Below are 26,937 nucleotides of genomic sequence, written 5' to 3' on the forward strand. Positions count from 1 at the left end.
AACTCCCCACCTGCCACTGTCCCTGGAGTGGGTCCTGACCGACTCGGAGGGGCCGGGCGCTTGACACCAGAAGTGAGAGCCTGCATGGGGTTAGGGTTAGGGTTCGCCTCTCCACCTCACCGGGGAATGAATGAATGAAATGAACCCACTGAGCAAAGGAGCCTCTCCCTGAGCCGGAGCCAGGAAGGACCATCCATGGCCGTGTCACCGACACACGCCGGTCCATGTAGCGTAACATCCGTTGTGAAACGCACACTCTGTTGTTTTAGAATGGACTTGTGTGTGTTTGTGTTCAGGGCCTGTACACACTAATATACAGTATATACATGTGATTTGATTAATTAAAGGTGTGCCACTAATTTCCCTTTGGGGATTAATCAAGTATATAAAATAGCCTATGTCAACGAGTTCTGTCTGTACTGCCATTATAGTTAACAACACATAATATTCAATCAATCAAGTTTTATTTATCAATCAATCAATCAAGTTTTATTTATATAGTGCCTAATCATGTCAACAGACATTTTGAAGCACTTTAACACAGAAAAACCCAACTGAACCCTCCAGAACATAAGAGACAGTGGCGGGGAAAAACTTGTGACACCGTCACATTAATCAAGTTGGTTGTGTGAAACATTACAGGTTATATGAATATGTATCAAATGAAAGTAATATGTACAAGAAGTGTACGAGTTCTAGGTATGTATGTTACGTAAATTAATAATGATTCTACTATAATTAGCACTGATGGATGGACTAATGGCCAGGGCAATAGACGCACCTGTCAGGGAGGAGTGAAATTGTGGAATAATCTGCCTCAGCAGATCAGACAGGCCTCTTCTCTGTCTGTTTTTAAATCTCGTGTGAAGACCTACCTCTCCTCCTTGGATTTTAACATCTAGATAGACACCAGATTTTATTTTGTCTTATCTTTTTTATCTTACTTTTTATTGCTCTGATTATTTGCTTTTGTTTTTATCCATATTTTATGTTTTATGTTTTTAGTTGATTAACTTTACTTATAACGTTTGAGCCATTTTGTCTTTTATCTATAATGTTTGTTCTTTTTTATTCATTCGCCTGTACAGCACTTTGGTCGACTGCAGTTGTGGTAAAGTGCTCAACAAATAAAGTTTGGATTGGATTGGATTGGAGTGAACCGCAGGCATTTTTACTGAGACGCCTAGGTGAGACGGGGGGAGAAAGAAGTCAGAGGTCCAGTAGCCCCAGTGGAGAAACCTGTGCCAGTGTGGAATTCACCGGATTCCAAAAAAAACATTCCTGACAGCGTGAAACCCGTTTATAGATCACGATGGAGGAAAGTTTGAGCAGTCGTCGCTGTGGATATTTGGACGCTACCAGGCAGCGGGACCCCCGGTGAGACCAAACCTTTTTTGGTTTCTATAGTGACTTTTGTGTTCCCGGCCGGCACAGGGGTTTTCCGTTTTGGAGGATTATAATTTTTTGGGGTATCCGTTTCCCCCCCACTGATGAACAATCCAGTGACGTGACCATCAGTTGCGTCTGAGTGTGGACTTTGGTGCGCGCAGCGGTGGATGCGTTAACTGGTTCTAAATAAGTAACTTTGGGGAATTATAACTTTGTTCGGGGAATGTTGTTTATTAATTTCGTTCGCATATTCACAAATAAATTGCGTCGACAGCTCGTAATTTAGAATTATTTCTGACACATCATTATTTAAGAACTTGCTTTCATCCCACAAAAGAACCTCTTGTGCATCTTAACAACGGTGCGTTCAAGGTTGAGTTGTTACAAACTCCCTCGTTGAGGAAGAAACTCAGGGCAGGACCCAGACTCTTTTGGGCGGTCATCTGCCTTGACTGGTTGGGTGGAAAAGAAATAAAATGAAGATAAGGAAAGGGTAGTTAGTAAATTCAAGGCACAGTTACAGCTGCATGGATGACTATGGTGGAAGGAGGAAGAAAGGCGATGGATAGATGAGGGATGAACCTGAGAAAACCTGTGAGGACATAGAGCACAGAGACTCCAGGGAAGAAGTTGAGTTAGTAAAGGTGTGATTGGAGACCAGGAGGGAGAGGTCAGAGAGGAGGAGGAGTAACAGAGATGGTCAGAGGGGAGGAGGAGCAGAGAGGAACTCAGTGAGTCTGGATGTAGAGTCTCCAGCAGTGTAGGTCTAGAAGAAAAAAACGTAGCAGTCTAAGTTGCATTAATTGTAAATTTTTTGAAAAATAAATGTTTTAAGTCTAGTCTTATATAGTGAGAGAGTGTCTGCCTCCCGAACTGAGGTAGGGAGGTGGCTCCACAATAGAGGGGCTGGACAGCTAAAGGCTCCAGCTCCCGCCCTACTTTTGTAGATTCTAGGAACCACCAGTAGGCCAGTATGTTGAGAGCGTAATGCTCTTTATCAGGGATTCCCAAAGTGTGGTGCGAGAGCCCCCTGTGGTGTGCGAGCTGCCGCTAGGGGGTGCGCGAGTGTAATGGCAGCTGAGTTCCTTGAAATACATAAATGATTAAATAAATAATTTAAACACTTTTTAATGGAGGATTAACAGTTTAATTATTTACATTCATTCACGGAAATCATTTGTAATTTTCAATTAGAAAATGTTTTGGGAAAATTTTAAATAAAAAAAAATACCCAAAATGCACTTGGCTTTCTCCTAGCTACGTGCTAGCTTGTAGTGATAGCAACAACAATAATATGCCGAAATGCATAACTGGTTGAAAACGGGCAGTCTGTCCGGTACTAAATCAGGGAGAAATGAAAGAGGACAGGATACTTTGGCACAACTGAGAGCTGTGAGGTCTACCAGGATGAAGAAACCCAGCAGGAAACAGAGAGTGATGATGACGAGACAGGGAAACTGAAGATGAGGAGCACAGAACACAGAAAACTCACCCGGACACTTCATCGGGAGAAGGGGGTAAAGAACACAATGAGACTCGTACTCCAAAGAGAAAACATGATGTTGAACTTGGGCCTATGTTATTTTGATTCTTTGTGGCGGAGTAGCATGTTTGTTAGCATTTAATAACTGTTAGTTTGTTAAATAGGCCTATTTGTTACATAGCAGGGCTCGAAATTTCGCCCATTTTGGTCGCATATGCGCCCAAATTGTTCTCAGTGCGACTATTAAATATATTTGGGAGCACCGGTGCGACTAGGGGAAAAATCTGGTGCATCTTTTTTTGTGAGACGGCGCTCCTGTGGTCCTGCCAGGAACCAATGAGAGCGCAGCTGCGGCTGCTCTCCTGGGGGAGAGAGGAGGAACGGAGATGGACGGAGCATCTCTATCGCTCCGTCACTGCCTTGCTTTTGGGTAGGTGCTCCTGAAGTCTTTGCTGGTGCTACTAACTTCTACATCTGGGAGCACCAGCGCTACCAAGAAAAAAAGTTAATTTGGAGCCCTGCATAGTAATAACTGCTGTTATCACTCATCTGTAGTCGGCTCGCTCGGCGACCATTTTGACTTAAAATATTATTATTGTCATTTTTATATTGTTACTATTATTCTCCCCACAGTTTCTAAAGTCAGAGATCATTAGGCCCATTATTGATCAATCTATTCTGTGTTAACAGGAGCCTATATTATTAAACTAGATACCTATACGGCTGTAAAGACTACGCCTTTTCTTTTTTCTTTTTTTTTCATGTTTTGGGCATTGGGGTGCGTCAGCTAAGTCGGGAAGTAGAAGTGGGTGCGCGGACTGAAAAGTTTGGGAACCGCTGCTCTAGATGGATTATATGGAACTAAAAGTTCCTTCAGATAGGTCGGTGCCTGGCCACGAAGGGCTTTGGAAGTGAGGAGGAGTATTTTAAAATCTATCCAAGCTTTCACAGGAAGCCAGTACAGAGAAGCAACACAGGAGAAATATGGTCTCTGGTACTGGCCCTGGTCAGAACCTGGTCTCTGGTACTGGTCCTGGCCAGAACCTGGTCTATGGTACTCGTCCTGGTCAGAACCTGGTCTCTGGTATTGGTCCTGGTCAGAACCTGGTCTCTGGTACTGGTCCTAATCAGAACCTGGCCTCTGGTACTGGTTCTGGTCAGAACCTGGTCTCTGGTACTGGTCCTGGTCAGAACCTGGTCTCTGGTACTGGTCCTGGTCAGAACACGGACAGCAGAATTCTGAATTAGTTGAAGAGTCTTCAGCGACTTTTTGGGGCAGCCTGAAAAAAGTGCGTTACAGTGATCTAGTCTGGAAGTGATGAAAGCGTGGATTAATTTCTCTGCATCACTCCGTTTTAAAATATGCCTGATTTTAACAATGTTTGAGATGGAAAAAGGCCGTTCTAGAAACCTGCTTAATGTGTGTGTTAAACCAGAGTTCCTGATCAAAGATGACACCTAGGTTCCTCACAGTGGTTTTGGCCTCAAACGTGATGCCATCCAAGGTTATTACATCACTGGGCACTACATCCCTAACAGTTTTTGGGCCGAGCAAAATGACCTCAGTTTTATCAGAATTGAGATGCAAAAAGTTATTGGTCATCCAATCTTTAATCCCTTTGATACACGCCTGTAATTTGAACAACTGGCTGACTTCGTCAGGTTTAATCCAGAGATATAATTGCGTATCATCGGCATAACAATGGAAGTTGATGGAGTGTTTCCTTATCAAATTACCCAGAGGAAGCATGTACAAGATAAACAGTATTGGACCAAGAACCTAGCCTTGAGGAACTCCATAGCTAACTGTCGACCCAACCGGTCGAGGCGGATGGCCGCCCAAAAGAGTCTGGGTCCTGCCCGGAGTTTCTTCCTCATCGAGGGAGTTTTCCCCCGCCACTGTCGCTTATGTTCTGGAGGGTTCAGTTGGGTTTCTGTCTGTTAAAGCGCTTTGAAATGTCTGCTGCCATGATTAAGTGCTATATAAATAAAACTTGATTGAACTTGATTGATAGTTGACTGAGAGGAGTTGTTATTAACGTGAACAAACTGGGAACGGTCAGTTAAATAGGACTTAAACCACATCAGTGCTGATCCCTTAATACCAATTGTTTGGTCCAGTCGTGCCAGAAGAATATTGTGGTCAATTGTGTCAAACGCCGCACTAAGGTCCAAGAGAACCAGTATAGAAACAAGTCTTCTGTCTGAAGCGGTTAGAAGGTCATTGCTAACCTTGACAAGTGCTGTTTCCGTACTATGATGTTCCCTGAAACCTGACTGGAAATTCTCAAATAAACTGTTGGATTTAAGGAAATCACAAAACTGATTAGCGACTATTTTCTCTAAGATCTTAGATAAAAACGGGAGATTTGAGATGGGTCGATAATTATTTAGAACAGTAGGGTCCAGATTAGGTTTTTTAAGAAGTGGCTTAATTACAGCTACTTTAAAGGACCGTGGTACATATCCAGTTGATAATGACATGTTAATTACATTAAGGAAGTGGTTGCTAAGTAAAGGTAGGGCTTCTTTGATGAGTTCTGTTGGAATTGGATCTAACAGACAGGAGGATGGTAAAATAGTCTCCTCAACTATGAGGATGCACGAAGTGGTTGTGGCTAACCTGAGCTGGGGAGTGGCTAACCTGAGCTGGGGAGTGGCTAACATGAGCTGGGGAATGGCTAACCTGAACTGGGGAGTGGCTAACCTGAACTGGGGAGTGGCTAACCTGAGCTTGTGGCTCCGCTCCGGCTAAAGCTACCTGGCTAGATGGCACAGCTATATTTTTGGCCAAGGAGCGGACCAGAGCCTCCAATTGGCTAAGCCTTGCTTCCATCAGAGAAAAAGCACTACACTTTGTGCAGATGTCCTTTTCGCTGAAGGAAGCGGGAGAAAAACTAAACATCAGACAGACTGAGCAGCAGAGAGAGGGAGGAGATTGGACAGAAGGAAGAGTAGCCATGACTAGCAGCTAAGCTAGCTCTGAACTACGGCAGATTAACCTAATAATAAACAACTCGTAAGAGATTAGCCGAAATACGAAATAGCTTCCGTTTTAAGCAGGAGAGAAACAACTAGCTTCCTCTACAGTTCTAAAATGACACGAAATTTTACTAGTGATTATGCGACAACAGCGAACCAAGACGCCGCAGTCAAACAAACACAACAGGAAATGATGGAAACGCTTACAGCAAGTGTTTTTAACGGTTTGCTGGTGATTTTATGAGTCCAATATTTGTGGCGAACAGATATTAAGGCAAGTGAAATGACATAAACTTGATTTTTTTGTTGTTGAAAACCCACATACAATCAAGAATGACTTAACTGGAAACGACATGTACCTGTATTTTATTTCATTATATGTTGTTGTAATTTCTTGTAATTGTTTCTTGTAGGTCTTAGGAAATAGTACATTTGTATTTAGAGTAGTAATGACATTTAAATTACCTCAAATGGTGATTATAGATTGAAATGTAATAAATAATTTACAAACAATTCAGCTTGCTAACAACCTCTTGGAATCAATAATTGCATGTTGGACCTGCCCCTCCCACCCCACCAGTATCAACCCTCACCTAACCATCTGCTGAGGTCCTGCTGCCTCTCTTCCTCCTTGTCACCATACTGTTCCACCCCCATCCGCCGTGGACCATCCTCTGTGGAGCTGCACCTCCAGGCCCACCAGTACCACCCCCCATCTATCCATCGTCTTGGGTCCTGCTGCCTTTCTTCCTCCTTCCACCATACAGTCATCCAATCAGCTGTAATTGTGCCTTGAATTCACCAACTACATGATGGGGGACATGTATGAAGACAACAACCCCAATGGTCTGACTATAACCATAGAGACACTGACTCTATCTGGACTATCTGACACTCTCTGTCTTTATTTCGGACCCTGTCCTGATCTACCTTTATTTTATTTGCCACCCAACCGGTCGAGGCGGATGGCCGCCCAAAAGAGTCTGGGTCCTGTCCGGAGTTTCTTCCTCACTGAGGGAGTTTTTCCCCACCACTGTTGCTTATGCTCTGGAGGGTTCAGTTGGGTTTCTCTGTCTGTTAAAGCACTTTGAAATGTCTGTTGACATGATTAAGCGCTATAAAAATACAACTTGATTCATTGATTGTTTGACTGCCTGTATAACATTAACTGGGACCTATTATGAAAAACACATTTTTCAGGTCTACATACAACATAGTGGTCCTCCATAACCCTACCAACTCCTAGAATCTGGAAAACAAACGCTTCCTGCATCAATCAGAAAAAAAAATCCACAAAAAAATCCACAGCTAATATGCTTGGATTTGTAACAGTTCAATTTGTGACTTAACAAATTCAATGATTGATAGAGAAATTGACCTATCCTGAGTCATATTGGATTGTCCACCCGGAAATGGGCGTGGTCATCCCCAAGGGGGAGTTCGTTCAAGCTACGGTAGCAGTGTGTGGTAATGTCCTAGCTCAGAGCCACACACAAAAAGTTCATCACAAACTGTTGAAGTCAGCTAGCATTTGGCTAACTAGTTAGCTCCCCTTCAGTTGTGTGTGTGTGTGTGTGTGTCCCCACTAAAGGTGTATCCTCATCGTCATAGCGAACACAGCTGCGTGTGTCCACACTGCTCATAAAAAAACAGCTTCAGCCTTTATTTACAGCCTAACAGATATTTACTGTCAGCAGTCAAGGGTTACGTTCAGCTGACATGAACCCTGACGAGAAATAATCCAGAAATCAAGAGGAGAATTTATCAATCATTACCAGCCTTGTGAGAAACAAAGGGTGCATACGTTCACACACACACACACACACACACACACACACACACACACACACACACACACACACACACACACACACACACACACACACACACACACACACACACACACACACACCTTACCCTGACAGAAGTGACTGCCTCTGTATCCACTACAGGATGTAAAAGCCCTGCATTTTCCTCTCTGTAGGTTAGTGGATTCAGAATAGGAAAAATAGGTACGGCGGTCAACAGCCAGGTCAATATACAGACCTCAAACGCTTTGGCTTGCCTGTCCCATGATTCATTTAAACTGCGTTAGTTTCACTCCTAGCGATCTCGTTGTTTGTGACGATTGTCGGGAAACGGCTTTAGTTACGTCCTGTCTGTAAACATCTGTTGTCATCTCCACTGATTTTTGTGCCATTAACAAACACTGTGCGTTTTGAATTCTTTGCTATGTTTCCTGGTGGTTTCAGTAGGATCAGCCCATGTGTTTACATAGTGAACAAGAGAGTCACGTTCAGCTGACTGAGAAAGTGTCTCTACACTCAGCGCAGAGAATCAACAGTTATTAACGAGAGACAAACACCAGAAAAATAAGAGCCAAATACGTAATAAAGTTACTGAAAGTGAAAAAAGTTCCAGACGGAACGCTAGCGGGCATGTGTTCAAGTGGCTCCTGCAAACGAAACGCACGTGAACGCGAAGGGGGAGGGAAGTGTTGATAGAGGCAGCCAGAGGGGTAGGGGGGTAGAGTTGGGAGCTGAGAGCCACACCCATTAACACCAAGCGTTTGGGGGTGGAAGTGATTTTATCAATATCCAATCAAAGATATTGAGGACCACGGACCAGTTTGGGACAAGACATTTCAAATACAGTGTAGTTGGACATCTGGCAGCCGAACGACATGAATTACAAAAAGCAGAATGGGACCTTTAACATTAGTTAATGAATGTTCAAATACAGAACAGAATGTGGTGTCATTCTTGTGGTTTACTTGACATTTAAAAAGTGAGAAGGGCAGTGATTCCATGATTAATGAAACATGAGAGAAAAAACAAAGGAAGAGTGAACAAAAGTATGAGGAGAGAACTACAAATAAAACAGGAACTATGTGAAAACCCAAACCACAATAAAGTCAGTTGTTCACTGGGTTGTTGTTACAATTGAATCTTTGCTATGTTGCACAAATTGATCACCAAGTGATTTGTTTCATATTTTATTTTATGCTTTGCTGGTTTGTGCATTTCCTTATGAGAGATGACGGAATGCTCTCTGAGCCAGCTTGTGGAAATTTTTGTGAGCCAAAATTAAGTTACTATAGGTGAAATAGTCATTCCACTTATTGAACAGCATCTTTGAGAGGAGATTTTTTCACTATGACGTGAAAAAATATACCATGTGGAGCAGCATTTTCAGACTGTACATAGAAACCACATCACCGACATTCAACCGAAAAGTGAGCTGAGAAAGTTGAAGGAACTTAAAAGCCAAATGTTTTGTTTTGTTTGTTGGCCTTGAATCAGTCAAAATGCTCCGAAACACTGGCGGTACTGGGAGCTCAGCTCGAGGGCGCTCTGTAGATCCAAATATAGTTGCAGAGCCAGGGTGGTTTATTACATTCATATTTATTATTGTGACATTTTCTCTAATTTATGAGTAAAATTTTAATATTTCTTAAAATCCAGAAACTTATTTAGGATATGTCTGAATCTAATTTGTTCTTACAAATTAGATTAGTCATTTTATAATTTGATTTTTATCTTTTATATATAATTATATGGGCGGCACGTAGCAAGGTGGTTCTGGGTTCGATTCCCGCTCTGTGTGGAGTTTGCTAGTTCTCCCCGTGTCTGTGTGGGTTCTCTCTGGGTTGTCCGGCTTCCTCCCCCCTCCAGAAACATGCGCTTCAGGTTGATTGGCCGTTCCAAGTTGCCCGTAGGAATGAGTGTGTCTGTGCATGGTTGTATGTCTTTGTGTGTGGCTCCGCAGTGCACTGGCGTCGTGCCTGGAGTGTCCCCAGCCTCTCATCCTATGCCGCCGAGATAGGCTCCGGCTCCCCGTGACCCGCTGCGGCGGATACAGCGGTGGTGATCTGAAGATGACTGACTGACTGACAAATTGACAGTAGGAGTGTGTGTGTGTGTGTGTGTGTGTGTGTGTGTGTGTGTGTGTGTGTGTGTGTGTGTGTGTGTGTGTGTGTGTGTGTGTGTGTGTGTGTGTGTGTGATGAAGCAGTAGACAATGGATGGATGAATGGGTGGATGAATGGGTGGATGAATGGATGGATGGATGGATGGATGAATGAATGAATGAATGAATGAATGAATGAATGAATGAATGAATGAATGAATGAATGAATGAATGAATGAATGAATGAATGAATGAATGAATGACTTTGGGAGAAGCAGCCATGCCGGACCAGCGCCGTCCCCGCGGGCTGCGCTCACACTCCGCCCCAGCAGGCGGCAGTAGAGCCCTGCGAGCCTCGAAATGTCCGCCGCCAAAACGCTCAATTCACAGAAGAAATATTTTCCTTTTCGGAAGAAGATCCTCACAAAGCGGCCCTGTCTCCCTCCAACCAGAAAAACAGTCAAAGAGCCTAAAACCCGACGATGTACGCCAGGACGACCGCCGGCAGCGCGCACGGAGACTTCCAGGACAGGAACGGGGTGAACTACGTGACGTCCACGGAGTCCTTCGGCCACTGCTCCCAGTTGTTCTGGAAGAAGGATCCGAACGACTCCGGGGTAAGAGCAGCTGCTAGCTAGCGAGTCCAGCCCGCTGGGACGGCTCCCCGAGCCCGGGCCGGGCTCTATCTCTGCCCGGCCGCTGGTGGAGCTCAGCCCGCCGGTCGGATCGCGTTGGTGCGGGACGGCTCCGCCAGCCGCCCGCCGCCTCCGAACGTCTCCCGCGGCTCGGGGCCTAGTCCGTTGGGGCTCCCGGGGCCAGCTCATTGTTCGCGGCTGTGTGCTCCATCCAGCCCCCGGTGACCCGGGAGGGAGCGCTGGCCGTGCCCCCCCCCCGGAGCAGCCGCGTCCGGAGAGCCTCCGGCGGGCAGCGGCTCCGGGTTAGCCCCGCTAGCCCCGCCTGCTGCCGCCAACGGCAGCTAGCCGCTCCGGAGCAGCGCGTCCGCGGATACCGGAGGGTCCGCGGCTCTCCGCGGGCAGGTGTGCTCCGGCCGGTAACCGCCTGCTGACGTCACCGGGCTGACGGTACACACCGGGCCGCCTGCAGGAAGCGGAAGACGCCCCGCGGAGCGTCTCCGAGCCCCCTGTGTGAGGCGGGACCGAGGCGGGTCCTTCACGGTGCCCCCCCCCCAACACACACCCTGACGTCCGTACCGCGGTCACACGGGTTCACACGTTAATCAGGCGACACTCTCAGCGGAGCACCGCTTTAGGGTCACGTCCCTCACACATCACTGGGTGGTGCTTCGCTCTCCGCGCTTCGCTCTCCGCGGTGTCCCACTCATTTCAGCTTCTTGTGAATAAGTTGTAGAACAAAGAGGCATGTAAACAGTTCAGAAGTCAGTCAGGGGAGTTGGTTTCTAACACACATGTTAGTGTTCCTGAAGGGTTTCTGGAGGGGGGGGGTGTTACTGCTCAGGTCCTCAGGTCACCCCCCCCAGACATTAATTTATCTAACACACATGTTAACCACCAAAGAATGGAGGTGTTGTGATTTCATGCATCATGTCTATTTCTCATTACATCAAACTAGTGGGGGGGGGGGGCATGTAAATACACCTGCAGGTTCCAGTTGATCTATTCTCCTTTGGTTGTCCTGACTGTACGATTGGTCATAATGTTTACTATCCTATGTTCACGTCCCCTGCAATATGATCTACGGTCCTTTCTCCTTTCTGGCGTTTCACATCCCGTGATTTGATCTACGGTCATTGCTGGTGCTACGCATCCTGTGATTTGATCTACGGTCCTTTGTGGCGTTTCACATCCTGTGATTTGATCTAAGGTCCTTTATGGCGTTTCACATCCTGTGATTTGATCTACGGTCCTTTCTGGCGTTTCACATCCTGTGATTTGATCTACGGTCCTGTCTGGTGTTACTCATCCTGTGATTTGATCTACGGTCCTTTGTTGCAGACATACCCACTAACACTAATGGAGGTGCAGTTCTGATGTAGACAGGAGTGTATTTCTGGGTGTGATGTTGCGGCAGCATTAAGGACTGGTGGTGGTGTGGGGGGGGCAGTAGTGGTTGGAGGGCATCTCTGCTGAGGTAGTTCAGTCCTCACGCTTCAGGTCGTGTTCAGCTGCATGTGAGGCCGTGTTTTCTTTGTAACATGATGTAAAGCATGTTTTAGAGTTAGTGTTGTGATGTCGCGGCGTCCTGCTCTAACGCGTCTCTCCTCCTCAGCCCAGTACGACCATCAGCTGGTGCGACCAGCTCCCCTCCTCCTCAGCAGCCCTGTCCAGCTCCAGCCTCTCCTCAGCATCGCTCTCCAGCTCCAGCCTGTCCCTGGAGTCCCGGGGGCCGGCGGCGGCGGCGGCGGCGGTGACGGCGACAGACGACATGGAGTCGGACGAGAGGCCGTACGTCTGTGACCTCTGCAGCTGCGCCTACAAACACGCCAGCTCCCTCCTCAACCACAAGCTCACCCACAAGACCGGAGACTTCAGGTCGGCCCCCACATGATTCATTAACCCGTGTGGTTCATGGCCCCCTCCCTCACATTGGTGTCTGTTACTGTCATCAGTTTTAGTTAATCTAACTATGACAGTCTTGTTGTCTGACTCAGGTGTGACTTCTGTAGCAAGCCCTACACAAACTACATGTCCCTGCGGAACCACATGCGGATCCACGGTCAGAAGCGGTACATGTGTGACCTGTGTGGGAAGGCGTTCCGCCTGGCCCGGTACCTCCGGAACCACCAGAGGATCCACGACGACGGGCCCAACCGCTTCGACTGTCCTTCCTGCTGCAAGAGCTACCGGACCATGCTGGAGCTGGCCCAGCACCGCTGCAGCGCTGCCACCTCCAACCAGGTAGGCCTGAACGCAGCCAGGATGGGGGGGGGGGTGTCTTCTGGGGGGGGGCTGTCCTCTGGTTCTCTGGGGCAAAACTTTTGTCTTTATATTTAATTATTTGGATGAAATGGAAAAAAAAAGGGATGAGAAATGTTTCCAGACTGATTGTGATGCAGACTTTCAGGATGTGTTCGTGTGACTGATGACTGTGTGTGTGTGTGTGTGTGTGTGTGTGTGTGTGTGTGTGTGTGTGTGTGTGTGTGTGTGTGTGTGTGTGTGTGTGTGTGTGTGTGTGTGTGTGTGTGTATCACTAGTGACAACAAAACACTAAACTCCAACGTAGTTTCAGTTCATGCACTTTTATTTTGAAAGGTGTTTTTCTGCGCCGGGGTCTTAAACCCATTTATTTTTAGTGGTAGCTTCGTGTGAACGCAGCTCATGTTTCTGGAAACACTCAGTCGTTCAAACAACCCGTCTTTTCAGCGCTGCATCGACACACCTGAAGAATATCTACAGGTGTAAGTAAATGTTTGACCTGCCAGAGCGATCCGGTGACTGGTTCAGGAGAACACAGATGCAGTGAGGGTCACGTGAGGCTGAGTCTAACCCCCAGTGGGGCAAACAGTGACTTAGACACCAACACAGTGAATGCTGCTGCCTCAGAGCGCCTGAACTCATCCTGTTAGTGCACCTGTCAGAGCCGGCGCCACACGGGGGTCATGTAGGACCCGTCTCAGCGTCGCTCTGTGGGCCGCTCACAGTCCAGTCACAAACACGTTGATCCGGGCGTGGCAGAAAGGAGGGGCCCCAAGAGCCTTTTTGACCCATGACACAAAGTGAACATTGAAGCAGTGGTGACTGACTCCTGTTCACTGACCATCATTCACGTCAGCCAGAGATGGACCATCAGTATTTACCCAGAGAAGGAGCAGAAGGTTCGCCCCGCCCCCCTGCTAGCACATCAGCCTAAAGCCACTCCACTATAGAGTGCTACATGTAGCTCTATAAGTAGCGCTACATGTAGCACTACAGTACAGTATGTACTCTGTATTATGCAGCCTATAGTGTAATGCAGCCTAAGAGCATTTAGCCCTATTTAGTTTATGTTATTTAAATTAAAATGACGTTCTGATGTTAATTAACACTAACCTCACCTGCCCTGAAGTGTCTGGTGCTTCTACAGCACATGTGTCAAACTCAAGGCCCGGGGGCCAAATGTGGCCCTCCACATCATTTAATGTGGCCCACGAGAGTGTAAAAGGTCAAAGTGTCTGAAAATAAATGGGTCAATGGTGTGCTTTGACCCATTTAAGGAGTAGTTACATTAAGTTACGTTTATTAGTTACATTAAGGAGTAGTTACATTAAGTTACATTACACTGAGTTACATTTATTAGTTACATGTGGCCCTTTGAAGACAGCCGTGATGCTGATGTGGCCCCCAGTGAAAATGAGTTTGACCCCCCCGACCTACAGTATGCCTTTCAAAGAAATTCTCTGTAATCTTTACATTCTGATTTTTCAATTCAGTATTTTTAGACAAAGCTCATACATTAACTCATTGGGTGCCAGAGCTTTGTAACAGTTCATCTGCTCCGGCGGACTTCCTCTGACGCTCCAGACATTTATCGGTGGTTTCTTTCTGCTCTCCATCGATCACAACGCTTTGCTCAGAGCTTCACGTGTTCGCTCCCCGGTGAGCACTGACAGGCTAGAACTTTCATGCAAATTCTCCATCTTCCCCTGATTCTCCACTGGGTCAGTCCTCATGACGATTAATTCCACGATTAGAAGCCTGATTTTCACTGACCAGCTCCCCCAGACCGTCCTCCAGCCCCCCACCCCCCTGTGGAAAAACGTAGCTGATATCTACAAACAGCCAGTGAGATGAGCTGTGATCAGATTTAACTTTTGAGCAGTGGACTACAAATAAAGTCTTGTTGAAAGAGAAGTAGACAAATGGAGATGCACAGAACAAACCCTGCAGTGGAGAGAGAAAATTTCAAAGTGTGACGTCACTAAAAGCTAAAAGTCAGTGAAGCAGGGCCGTGTCTGTTGAACAGAATTAGTGCATCATGATATGAAGTCTGCAGCTCCTGATCAGAGCATGAGCAGAGCTCCGGGTACAGACCAAAAACACACTAACAGCATTAACACCTTTGGAGCTGCTTGCTATGGAACTTAAATGCAATAAATAAGTTGCTTATTACGGTTCCTGTGCTTCAACTATTATCATTATTAATCCACTAAATGAATAGACATGTTTTTCAGAATGGGAACAATTACTTGTAAATTTATTAGACCTCTTATGTTTTGTGTGTTACTGTTGCTGACAACACAGAATTATTGGATTACCAGGTTATCAGAAAAATCGTCTACTAGCCTAATCGATGACTCACCTTCTGTTGCCCCTGACTCACCCCCTGGTGTTGTGGACGCCACTGATCAGAGCCCCGGGAGCCCCCGGCCCCTGCTTCAGTGCCTCTGCTGTATTCACAGCGTTTGATGGTCAGTCTGTGGCGTCAGGTCCGTGTCACCTGACACGTGTCACCTGACACATGTTACCCGACACACCTCACGTCAGCTCTGCCGTGTTTGGTCCACACGTGTAGCCTTACTGGTAATAGTTCACACGCAGAAACTGCTGGCTACAGAGCCACTGGCTCGTGTCTCCATTGTCATATTCTCATCTGAGACTTTAACTTGAATAGTAAACCTGAGCTTGAACCTGGGGTGGCAGTGGACGTAGAGCGGACGTCTTATGACCAGACATCGCCCAGACATCAGCGGTTCGAATCCCGCCCCCACCAGACATCATCAGAGTGTGTCAGCTGACTGTGGGAGGTGTCAACCAGGTGGCCGGTCACTACCAGGGGGATGAGCAAGGCGCCATCCCCCCCTACAAGCTGTCCATTGGGGCGCACCCCGAAGTCGCGACCCATCACTCTGCACCCCCTATATTCATTTGCATGCCTATAGGCCCCTAGTGTACTGTGTTTGTTCAGGGGCTGGTATACAATATATATGCATGTCTAACATCTCTGTATGGTGTGAGTGGAAACATAATTTACCATTTGGGGGCCAATAAAGTAAGTTTAGGTTTACGTTTAGCTACCCCCCACTTCAAAGCTGTTAGTCCACTTCACAACCGTTCAGATAGAAAGATGAAACAAAAAGCACATGACTCAGGCAGCAGAGGGATGAAGATGAGATGATGACCTTGACCTTGAGAAAACTAGGTCAAGGTCAAATTTCAACTTTGATACACTCAGGAACCGGATGAGATAGAAAGACCAAACAAAAGGCGTTACATTCAGGGAGGGAAGGATGACAATTAGATCACAACCTTGACCTTGAAAAACTAGGTCAAGGTCAAATTTTCACTTTTATACCTTTTTAGGTACACATCTCAGAAACCTGATGACAATAGAATGCACCAGTTACATGTTGGATTATGGGTTTTTTATTAAATGACCCATGAAAGTAGATCAGGGTAAAATTTTGAATTCAGAGGTGTTGCAGGATGTTGCTGTCTGTGACTGCCTAGTCTTTCATTTAATTTAATATTGGCGTCCCGCTCTGTGTGGACTTTGCGTGTTCTCCCCGTGTCTGCGGGGGTGTATGTTTATTTGACATGGACATAAAACACATTGTTCATTGCACAGTTGCACAACTTATAGATGTGTAAGTTTACAGTGTGCTAATTTTCAACACTTATCCATGGATTTCAAACAGGAAGTCACAATCAAGAGAAAAGCTAGTGCCACCAGTAGCCCCGCCCACTTTGCATTTCTAGATACTCGTGAAAAAAAACCTGAAACTGCTTCACACAAAACATTTCATACCCAGGCTGACAATATATCACGTGTGTGTGTGTGTGTGTGTGTGTGTGTGTGTGTGTGTGTGTGTGTGTGTGTGTGTGTGTGTGTGTGTGTGTGTGTGTGTGTGTGTGCGTGCGTGCGTGCGTGCGTGCGTGCGTGCGTGCGTGCGTGCGTGCGTGCGTGCGTGCGTGCGTGCGTGCGTGCGTGCGTGCGTGCGTGTGTTGAGGCTTTTCTGGTGTGTTTTGGAGTGTGTGTGTAACAGCAGCTCCTCACTGGAGTGGGTTAGGAGGAGTTCAGGGAGAGGCTCAGGCTTTAGAATAAAAGTCAGTGGACTTCCCTCGCAAGTGTAGTAATCCAAATTTATGTGTGTGTGTGTGTGTCTGTGTGTGTGTGGGGTTGGTTTATAAGAACCGTTTCAACTGCCCGTCCTGCTTTAAGAGCTACAGAACCATGCTGGACCTGGCCCAGCACCGCTGCAGCGCCGCGGCCAAAAACCAGGTTGGTGTGAGGCTGATTGAGTGTGTGTGTGTGTGTGTGTGTTGTGAGGTGGTGTCAGCAGCCTGCTGAGTAGTTGTAGGGCCCAGTTGTGCAGGGGGCTGTGGATGTGATGTCAGGAGCAGTCCGGTACTGATGCAGAGCCTCCAGCTGCTTATAGGCAGATTTCAGCTTTTGCCGTCCCACCACCGTCTCAGTGTTAGCACGTTAGCATATTAGCATGCTACTGCTGGCTTCAAACAAAAGCCACATTATCGATGGCTGTTGCAGCTAAAACCTGTGCACAGAAAATCTTCTTTTAAAGTAGATCAGAGGGACAAAAGGTTTCCCACTACATCGGAGGTCTGACGTGAATCATTTTGACCTGTTTTGACATTAATGTTGGAATTTTAAGTGAAAAATGACGCCTAGATCTTCCTTCTTTGACTCAGGTTTCAGTTAAAAAGATAAATAAAAAACAGTTCATCCAAAAGGAAAATTCAATTTTTATTCTCCTGCAGGATGAAACCAGAAACATGTTTAAACTTGCAAAACAGCTGACGTGACATGCGTGTCTCCAGAACAGTGACCTCAGATGGATGTCAGCTGATGCTCTGAATTTGTAGACGACGCAGCATCTTTTCAGATTAGTTTGGCAGCTTTTGGAGCCTCTTCTGGTTTTACTCATTCAGTGGCTCTTCACTCTTTTTCTTGTCATTTCTTATATTTGCTGGTTTTTAGTGAACTGTATTGGTTTCATACCAGCTTCGGTTAATTTTGCTGATCACAACCTCCTGGCAGAGAGTCTGTGTGACCGTAGGAGCACCCGTTTGGAGCGATTGTGGGGGCTCCGAAAATAAGACACAGGTCATAAAAGAGAAATAGTCCCTCCAGACTTAAGGGGAGGGGTGATGAGGCAAACTGTTAGACGGCGGGGCAGTAAAGGATGTCAGGGTCCGTCGTGGTCAGAGAAGATAGAGGTTCACAGCCTGAGGTGGGGGTTTGTGTACAAGTAATGTTTGCGTGTGTGTGTGTGTTTGTGTTTATGTGCGTACGCCTTGACCACTTCATTAACTCATTAATGACAGAGAAGGGGTGTAGGGGGGTAACACTGCTGACCGTCACCAGATGCTTGAGGGACCTGCTCAGTGGGAAGCAGTTCATCACATCCATCTGTCACCAGTATCGTGACTTCACTCGTGTCACAAACAGTCCATCCTGGTGTGTGTGTGGCACAGAGACGACTCACCAAATGCTCCCCCTGTCTCCCCCCGTCCCCCCGACTCCCCTCCAGTCTGGAGGTCGTCGCTCCAATTTCTCCAGTTCCCTCCGCCGCCAGCAGCAGCAGAACAGCGCCAACTCTATGATGCAGCACGGGGGACACGCCCAGCAGGAAGCCCTGCCCTCCCACTGCGTCTCACCCATGTCCCAGGGGGGGCAAGGAGCCGGGGTTAGCAGCCAGCCTGTAACTGACCCCCACCAGGTAGGAAGCTGATCTTTATACGTTGGTAGGACTTCTGTTCCTCTGAAGCGTTAGTGAGAAGATGAAGCTAAAGCTTCTAAACATTTGGAACAAAGACGTGCTTCTTGTCTCGCCCTGTTTCACAGTTAGTGACATGAGTGAATGCGCTCTTCCTCTTTTGTTTAGTGTGTGCAAACAGCCAGTAAGTGTGTTGCTGCCCCCTTCAGGGGCGACCACGTAACTGCCGTCTGTGGTGTTGAGCTTGTGTCTGACCACACAGGGCCGTTCCAGCTCCGTCTCCTCCCAGAGCAGCCAGCAGAGCATGAGGAGCTCCTCCTCCAACAAGCACGTCTCCTCCTCCAGCGCCAACCCATCCTCCTCCTACTCCCTGCTCCAGCCCCTGGTGCCTGAGGTAAAGGAGATGAACTCGGGATACACTAGGCTGAGCGCCAACCCCATGGTAGGAGAGAGCCGCCGAACGCCTGCCGTCCGCTGTGTGCTGGCTAACGCCTTCTCCTGTGTGGCTACTAACATGAGGAGAGAGGGACTAACATTAGATGGTGTCCACCAGGAGCCTCTGCCCCCAGCTCGTGTGTGCCCCCCTCTGGGGAGGACAGATGGCTGCTGCTGCTACGAGAGACGACTGGTGGACAATCCTAGCTGTCTCCTGTGGATTTTAGTCTGCTGCTTTCGTTGATGACACTGATTTGCATTATAATGGAACCAGATTGCTTTGAGGAACAACTAATGGAGCCAGTAATATAAAAACAGACAATAACGTAATAAATTTGCCAGTTTTTTTAAATAACCTAATAAATGGCCGATAACCTAATAAACACTCTGAATCAATAATATAATTACTTTTGACTAACACCACAATGGTTAGGAGTTAATAATAAATTATTACGTTATTGACCAAAAGTTATGTTATTGGTTCAGGACTTTCATTACGTTGTTGTCCAGTTATTACAATTCTGTTATTACAGCTGTTATGTTATTACATTTCAAAAAACAGGAAAATTTATTCCCTTATCAGCTGTTATTGCTTTGTTGGCTTTAACTAGCTACAAATAATGGGAGTGGAGGTTATTTCTCAGCCCCACACTGTAAGAAATGGCTTCCACAAGATGAGGCTGGGACAGCATTGAGTGGGATTTAAGAAGTATTTGTTGTTGGCCTGACTAAACAACAGGATCTACTGGCAGCATCCAATAACCTGTTCAGACCAGACCACCTCATCCCAGGATGATTCAGGACCCGTTCAGACTGCAGCCAACCAGATTTCCTTCCATATCTAATTTTTAGGGATCACACTGTTCACACTGTTTTTAGCAAGTGTCCAAATGCGATCTGGCTCTGTTCAGAATCGGACACATTATCGGCCGATCTGACAGGTTGCCGTAGCAACAACATCAGGGTGGAGGCGTCGTTCAGTGCGTGTAATGTGTGAGTTCATATAATTGCGACGGCGCAAACAACAAAAACGACAACGAAAATGAAGTTTTGTTACCTTAGTGTGTTGGTGATATCACTGTCTGGTAGAGGTGGAGAAAACACACAAACCAGACATTGTCAACTTCTTTGTTTTTTACCGCTCTTATGATGTGCGACGCTCTTCCTTCTGGAGCCTTGATCTCGCATAGCGAATATGACGTCAGAATCCGCCGTGTTCGATCGGAGTGTTAGGAGCTGTTGAGACTGAGACGCACCTGTCCATATCCGATAAGAAACTACCTCCAGAATGTGGTTTCAATCCGTCCCGCAAAAATCAGATTTCATGTGGTATGGGACTGTTCACACTACAAATGAGACATCCGATGTAATCTGGATTCGATAAAAGTCAGATCAGCAACTAGTCTGAACAGGGCCTTAGTCACAAGTGGACGATTACAATCCAGTGCAGACCTGTCATCATTACACGTTATCACGTGACTCTGGTGACTGCTGGTGACTGCTGGTGAAGGGCTGTCACTTCCTGTCTGTAATCACAGGGACGAACAAGGGTAGTAAGAAGGTACAACAAGGGTAGTATGAGGGTAGTAAGAGGGTAGAACAAGGGTAGTAGAGGGTAGAACAAGCGTAGTAAGAGAGTAGAACGAGGGTAGAATGAGAGTAATAAAAGGGTAGAACAAGGGTAGTAGGGTAGAACAAAGGTAAAACAAGGGTAGTAAGAGGGTAGAATGAGGGTAGAACAAAGGTAGTAAGATGGTAGAACAAGGGTAGTACAAGGGTCATAAGAGGGTAGAATGAGGGTAGTAAGAGAGTAGAACAAGGCTAGTATGAGGGTAGAACAAGAATAGTACCAGGGTAGAACAAGGGTAGTAGAGGGTAGAACAAGGGTAGTTAGAAGGTAGAAGAAAGGTAATAAGAGAGTAGAACAAGGGTAATAAGAGGGTAGTAAGAGGGCACAACAAGGGTAGTAAGAGGGCACAACAAGGGTAGTACGAAGGTAGAACAAGGGTAGTAGAGGGTAGAACAAGGCTAATAAGGGGTAGAACAAGGCTAATAAGGGGTAGAACAAGGCTAATAGTAGAGGGTAGAACAAGGGTAGTAAGAGGGGTAGAACAAGGGTAGTAAGAGGGAAGAACAAGGGTAGTAAGAGGGGTAGAACAAGGGTAGTAAGAGGGGTAGAACAAGGGTAGTAAGAGGGGTAGAACAAGGGTAGTAAGAGCGTAGAACCAGGCTAATAGTGAGTAGAACCAGGCTAATAGAGGGTAGAACAAGGGTAGTATGAGGGTAGAACAAGGGTAGTACAAGGGTAGTTAGAGGGTAGAACAAGGGTAATAAGATAGTAGAACAAGGGTAATAAGAGGGTAGTAAGAGGGCACAACAAGGGTAGTACGAGGGTAGAACGAAGGTAGAACAAGGCTAAGGATTAATAAAGTATCTATCTATCTAATAGGGGGTAGAACAAGGCTAATAGAGGGTAGAGCAATGGTAGTAAGAGGATAGAACAAGGGTAGAACAAGGGTACTAAGAGGGTAGAACCAGGCTAACAGAGGGTAGAACCATGGTAGTAGAGGGTAGAACCATGGTAGTAGAGGGTAGAACCATGGTAGTAGAGGGTAGAACCATGGTAGTAGAGGGTAGAACCATGGTAGTAGAGGGTAGAACAAGGGTAGTAAGTGGGTAGAACAAGGGTAGTAAGAGGATAGAACAAGGGTAGAACCAGGCTAATAGAGAGCAGAACCAGGCTAATAGAAGGTAGAACCATGGTAGTAGAGGGTAAGACCATGGTAGTAGAGGGTAAGACCATGGCAGTAGAGGGTAGAACAAGGGTAGTAAGAGGGTAAATCAAGGGTAGTAAGAGGGTAGAACAAGGGTAGTAAGAGGGTAGAACAAGGGTAGTAAGAGGGTAGAACAAGGGTAGTGAGAGGGTAGAACAAGGGTAGTAAGAGGGTAGAACAAGGGTAGTAAGAAGGTAGAACCAGGCTAATAGAGAGTAGAACCAGGCTAATAGAGAGTAGAACCAGGCTAATAGAGAGTAGAACCAGGCTAATAGAGTGTAGAACAAAGGTAGTAGAGGGTAGAACAAGGGTAGTAAGCGAGTAGAACAAGGGTAGGCCCGTAAAAGGGAATGAAACCAACAGCCTTTTTCTGGGTGTACACGTCTACTAACTACATCCGGAGAAAACAGGTTGCTATGGTGACGTCTGTCACAGGGAAAGACTGAACTTGTTTTGGACTGACAGAAATTGAAGATAAATTTAGGATTGATTGTAATTTTATTTCATTGATCTGTGGAAGCCATTGACGCTGCTGCTTCACACATTCCCCTCCTCTGTTGAACCCGGCCACCTCTCAGTGTGGTCTGAGTCAGCTGACCTCACGCGTCCTCCACGCTGTTGGTTGTGTTCACACCCTTACTGAGAGTCCACCTGTGATCAGATGGTTTGGGATGGATGCTGATGCTGGACCTATAGGAGCGTCAGAGAGGTCATCAGATGTCATCACGGTTCCTTTCTCAGCCTGACGTCTGACCTTCAGTCAGGGCCATGAGCTCGTCATAGGTGACGTGTCCAGCAGAGCAAAGAGCAGACTGAAATCCAGCCATGGGCTCCTCCGTGAGTTGACCCCTGACCTGGGGGTCATCTGGCGGTAGAGCGCTACCAACTTAGGACTGTGCTGCTAACTTAGCCCTTCTTCTCCTACCCTGACACTAATCACTCATCTGTCATGCTGACCTGGTGATACTGATGGAACCTTTGTCGTCATCCACTGCTAGCGGTGGTTCATTCTGTGTGACCGCTCATTGGTCTGTCTTTGTTCGCTGAAGAGCTTAAATGTTCACGTTTGAGGCTGTAGCTCCAAAACAAAACCCACAAACATCTAAGCTAATCATTTGATACGACTTCACCTCAGCAGTTAAATATTTCCATATTGAGAAAATCTAATCTTGAAGTGTCAATAACTATGATGTTGTTTCATCTCACTTTGAGATTATCAGTAAAATTATAAAATACAATGAAAGCCTTCCATTGGAGCGTTTCGTTTGGAGAGCAGAGCCCATTGGACGAGCTGATGCCCTGAACACAGCCTGACGTCCACTCATTAGATCAGTGTGGATCTGACTTTCCAGTCCTGTTAGTGACAGCATCAGCGGTAGATGGGTCCTGTTAGTCCAACAGGACCCCCAAAAACATGAGAGGGTCTCCTCAGATAGTGGATCACCACCTCAACAAAAGACCCAAACCGGATTCTGAAGGGAGCAGCGCTGCAAGAACATACAATCCCATCCAACGTGATCTATGGACACTTTGATCAGGCCCTTTGATTGACAGTCATCCCAACCTGGACATCCCCTAGTAACACCTGTGAGGGTCGACAGACCACTTGTACCTGCAGTAACACCTGTGAGGGTTGACAGACCACCTGTACCTGTAGTAACACCTGTGAGGGTCGACAGACCACCTGTACCTGTAGTAACACCTGTGAGGGTCGACAGACCACCTGTACCTGTAGTAACACCTTTGAGGGTCGACAGATCACCAGTACCTGTAGTGAAACCTGTGAGGGTCGACAGACCAACTGTACCTGTAGTAACACCTGTGAGGGTCGACAGACCAACTGTACCTGTAGTAACACCTATGAGGGTCGACAGACCACCAGTACCCTGGGCTTGCACCAGGAGCTAGTGTGACTAAGCCACTGTGGCTCAGTGTAAAAGAACTGAACAAGCCACACTCTGTGTCCAAGACAGTGGCGCATGGGCGGGCGACCAACGCTCGTCGTGGGGGGGTCCGGGGGTCCTCCCCAGGGAAATGTTTTAGAAAATGTGGTTGTTTTCCTGCATTCTGAGGACAAAATCTTGTGTTCAGTTTCCCTCCAAAAACCCACTAAAGCCAGCAGCTGGAGCTGAACTCTCTTTATTTCTGTCCTACTTTATGCAGGAATGAATGTGAGATTCAACCATTGAAAACTTCATTCACTCTGAAGATACAGTCAGACTAAATATTACTCAGTGTTTACTGGTAGTTTACTGAGACTAGAAGACATTTTAACTTTGACTTGGACAACACCATTGGTATGTCATAGTTTAGTTTAGTTTATTGTTTTAATCCAATAACATGATTTTTCATTTCAATCTAAAAAGACATATAAAACATCAAGTGAGGTGAAAACACATTTACATCATCGCTGGTTATTCCTGCTGGTCAGAGGGAACAAAAGTCTAAGACTACAAACAAGTATTGATAATATCTTTCATTGACCTTCTGATCGGTCTGTCTCCACTCCCCCCTCCCCCCCAACATTCACCATTTGTTTATTAATGAGGACTTTAACACAAACTCTACTAGAAACACTGGATTCTTTTGATCGATGGTCCTCACCTTGTCTTACACAAATTCACGGGTTCAGCTTGGAAAAAAACATTTCTGTTTTTCATTGGACGAGAGGAGGTCATGACCCCAGTGCATATTTAATGATCGGGAGCGTTCGGGTCACTTCGGCTAAATTCCGTCGGCATGCGGAAATAGCGGCGCTATTTTCGCTAGCGCCGCTCACTAGCAGAAGAAACGGCGCTCGCTAGTGGAAGTAGCAACGCTAGCGGTAATAGCCTAACGGAAATAGCAAGCGCCGCTCGCTAGCGGAGATAGCGAGGGCCGCTAGCGAGTGAAAAAGTTGTAAGTTTTAGCCTTTTTTCCGTAAAAATAAGAACGCCACTGTGGCTACACAGGCTAAAAACCTTGTAGCCAATCTGTAATTGGCGAAGTGGCGAATGGCTAGCGCAAGCCCAGAGTACCTGTAGTAACACCTGTGAGGGTCGACAGACCACCAGTACCTGTAGTAACACCTGTGAGGGTCGACAGACCACCAGTACCTGTAGTAACACCTGTGAGGGTCGACAGACCACCAGTACCTGTAGTAACACCTGTGAGGGTCGACAGACCACCTGTACCTGTAGTAACACCTGTGAGGGTCGACAGACCACCAGTACCTGTAGTAACACCTGTGAGGGTCGACAGACCACCAGTACCTGTAGTAACACCTGTGAGGGTCGACAGACCACCTGTACCTGTAGTAACACCTGTGAGGGTCGACAGACCACCAGTACCTGTAGTAACACCTGTGAGGGTCGACAGACCACCAGTACCTGTAGTAACACCTTCATCTGAAGCTGTTGACGTGAACCAGAACGCTCAGGAGAACAGATGTTCATCAGACGTGTTCAGTCCTCCTCTCCACCTGTGTGTGTGTGTGTGTGTGTGTGTGTGTGTGTGTGTGTGTGTGTGTGTGTGTGTGTGTGTGTGTGTGTGTGTGTGTGTGTGTGTGTGTGTGTGTGTGTGTGTGTGTGTGTGTGTGTGTGTGTGTGTGTGTGTGCAGTCTAATTTCCCACCGTTTCACTGAGTCGCTGACACGTGTTTTATTCTCACCCCCCCTCCTTCTTTCTCTCTTCAGTCCTTCACATGTGTTCTTTGTCCCCCCCTGCAGCCGAAGCACCAGGACACTTTCTCCCTGGCCCCCCAGCGGCCCCTCACCACCATCAACCCCATCGGCCACGCCCTGCATCCGAACGGCGCGGCGACGCTCAAGCCCTCCCCAGTGCCACGGAGCATCCAGGCCATGCCCTGGGAGCAGCGCTCCCTCTACAATCAATGAGGACCCCCCCCGTCACAGTGTCCACCTCCCCCACCCCACACAACCTTCACCACCTTCTGTTTCGGACCCAGCATCAAGGAGGGAGGGGTTTGGACGGCCCTCCACCTGCCCCTGCCCCTCTGGAGCGTTGTTTGGAGGGGTTGGGGGGGGGGCACTGAACTAGTGAGGTTGATTACTGAGTAGTTAGGTTTAACTTTAACCCTCATGTATGATCTATGCCATGTACTGGATATAAGTTAAACTGTGTCCCCACCCCCACCCTGCTCTAGTTATGAACATATCTATCCTCTCCATTATGAGTAGTGCCCCCCCCAGCCCCCCCCCCCCCCCACCACCGTTTTTTACATGTTAAATGAAACGAAAGCCTATTTTTATTGAGTTTGTTCCAAACCTGAACGGGGGGGTTCCATGACCCAAACGTGACAAAAAACATGGAACCCAACGATCGTCCAATGAGGAGAGTGGAGGAGGAGCCAGACCTGTGTCCGCCCACCTGGGCGTCGCTGTGAGGACCAGCACAGATACCGCTCCGCAGACCGGGTGACGCCCCACTGAGGGTCTGAGGGGGGGCCAGGACCTCCGTGCCCCCCCCACTGAGGGGTTCCGTTCTGTTGCTGGTTTTACCCCTGACTGACTGGAGGCTGGTTGGTGAGTCTTTTGGGGGGGTTTCACCCCTCCAGACTGACTGGTAACACGTTTGTTCTTCACGTTTGAAGCACTTAAACACAAGTGCTGCATAATTCTGTCTCGCCCACCCCCATGTATAGATGTGACATGGCCTTACAACGCCCCCCCCTCGACACCACTCTCTCCCATCCTCACCAGTGACTTAGCGGCAGCACTGGGCCCGGTTTGAGCCCAGCACACAGCGGTCGCCCTCCAACACACCCCCCAGTGGTGCTTTTCCTGTAGAAAACGTCACGCCTGCGTCTCACCCCTCCCACGATGGGTGTGGAGAGCTAGCTGCAGCTAGAATGCTATCTCCAGACAGAGATGAGTGATTTTTGTTAGCGCCCCCTTTGGTCATCCTGTAGTCCTGTTACGTTTCCTTGCTAACATGGTGTTCATTGACCCCCCCCTGATTCTACTGACATTGTATTATCTCCTTTTTAAAGTTGTTTCTATTTTTATTCATGTTTTCATTGTTGCTTTCTCTCTCCTTGTAAAGTGTCTTTGAGTATTTAGAAAAGTGCTATACAAATAAAATGTTTTATTATTATCACCATCATTGGTGCTTCTTTATGCAGAGGGGGGGGGTCGCCGGAACCCTTCAGTGCTTCTGAGAACAAACAATGCTGTTTCTGTTTTACTGTAGTGGAATGGAACTGGATTAAACTAGAGGGGGTGTCAGCGCTTAGAATGAAGATAAAGACTCACGGCGTCACGCTGTCCAGTTTTACAGCGAACAGTTCAAGATTTATGTTCATTCTCCAGAGCAGGGGGGTCAAAGTCAAACACAT

The 26,937-nt window shown here is 47.1% G+C and overlaps 1 protein-coding gene across 3 annotated transcripts; it reads left to right on the plus strand.

The window, feature by feature from the left end:
* Positions 1–10,021: 10,021 nt before the first annotated feature.
* Positions 10,022–26,705, plus strand: LOC137610356 (zinc finger protein 646-like). 3 transcript variants are annotated; one of them, XM_068337950.1, is made up of 7 exons: positions 10,022–10,379; positions 12,010–12,272; positions 12,392–12,638; positions 16,849–16,938; positions 18,209–18,397; positions 18,657–18,788; positions 25,310–26,705. In XM_068337950.1, exons 1-7 carry the CDS (start codon positions 10,245–10,247, stop codon positions 25,475–25,477), a joined length of 1,224 nt encoding a protein of 407 aa, XP_068194051.1. In that variant the 5' UTR covers positions 10,022–10,244; the 3' UTR covers positions 25,478–26,705. The 3 variants fall into 3 exon arrangements, with proteins under 3 accessions (XP_068194051.1, XP_068194050.1, XP_068194052.1); XM_068337949.1 differs by having other exon boundaries at positions 10,031–10,379; positions 18,657–18,836; XM_068337951.1 differs by lacking the exon at positions 16,849–16,938 and having other exon boundaries at positions 10,082–10,379; positions 18,657–18,836.
* Positions 26,706–26,937: the final 232 nt, after the last annotated feature.

Source organism: Antennarius striatus, chromosome 16 (genome assembly GCF_040054535.1).
Source record: "Antennarius striatus isolate MH-2024 chromosome 16, ASM4005453v1, whole genome shotgun sequence".
In the NCBI taxonomy this organism is placed as follows: Eukaryota; Metazoa; Chordata; class Actinopteri; order Lophiiformes; family Antennariidae; genus Antennarius; species Antennarius striatus.

Excerpts from the sequence above, each read along its gene's own strand:
- LOC137610356 (XM_068337949.1), top strand. The coding sequence starts at position 10,245 with ATGTACGCCAGGACGACCGCCGGCAGCGCGCACGGAGACTTCCAGGAC. Across the intron at positions 12,273-12,391 it reads CACAAGACCGGAGACTTCAG|GTGTGACTTCTGTAGCAAGC; the intron begins GTCGGCCCCCAC and ends TGTCTGACTCAG. Across the intron at positions 12,639-16,848 it reads GCGCTGCCACCTCCAACCAG|AACCGTTTCAACTGCCCGTC; the intron begins GTAGGCCTGAAC and ends TTGGTTTATAAG.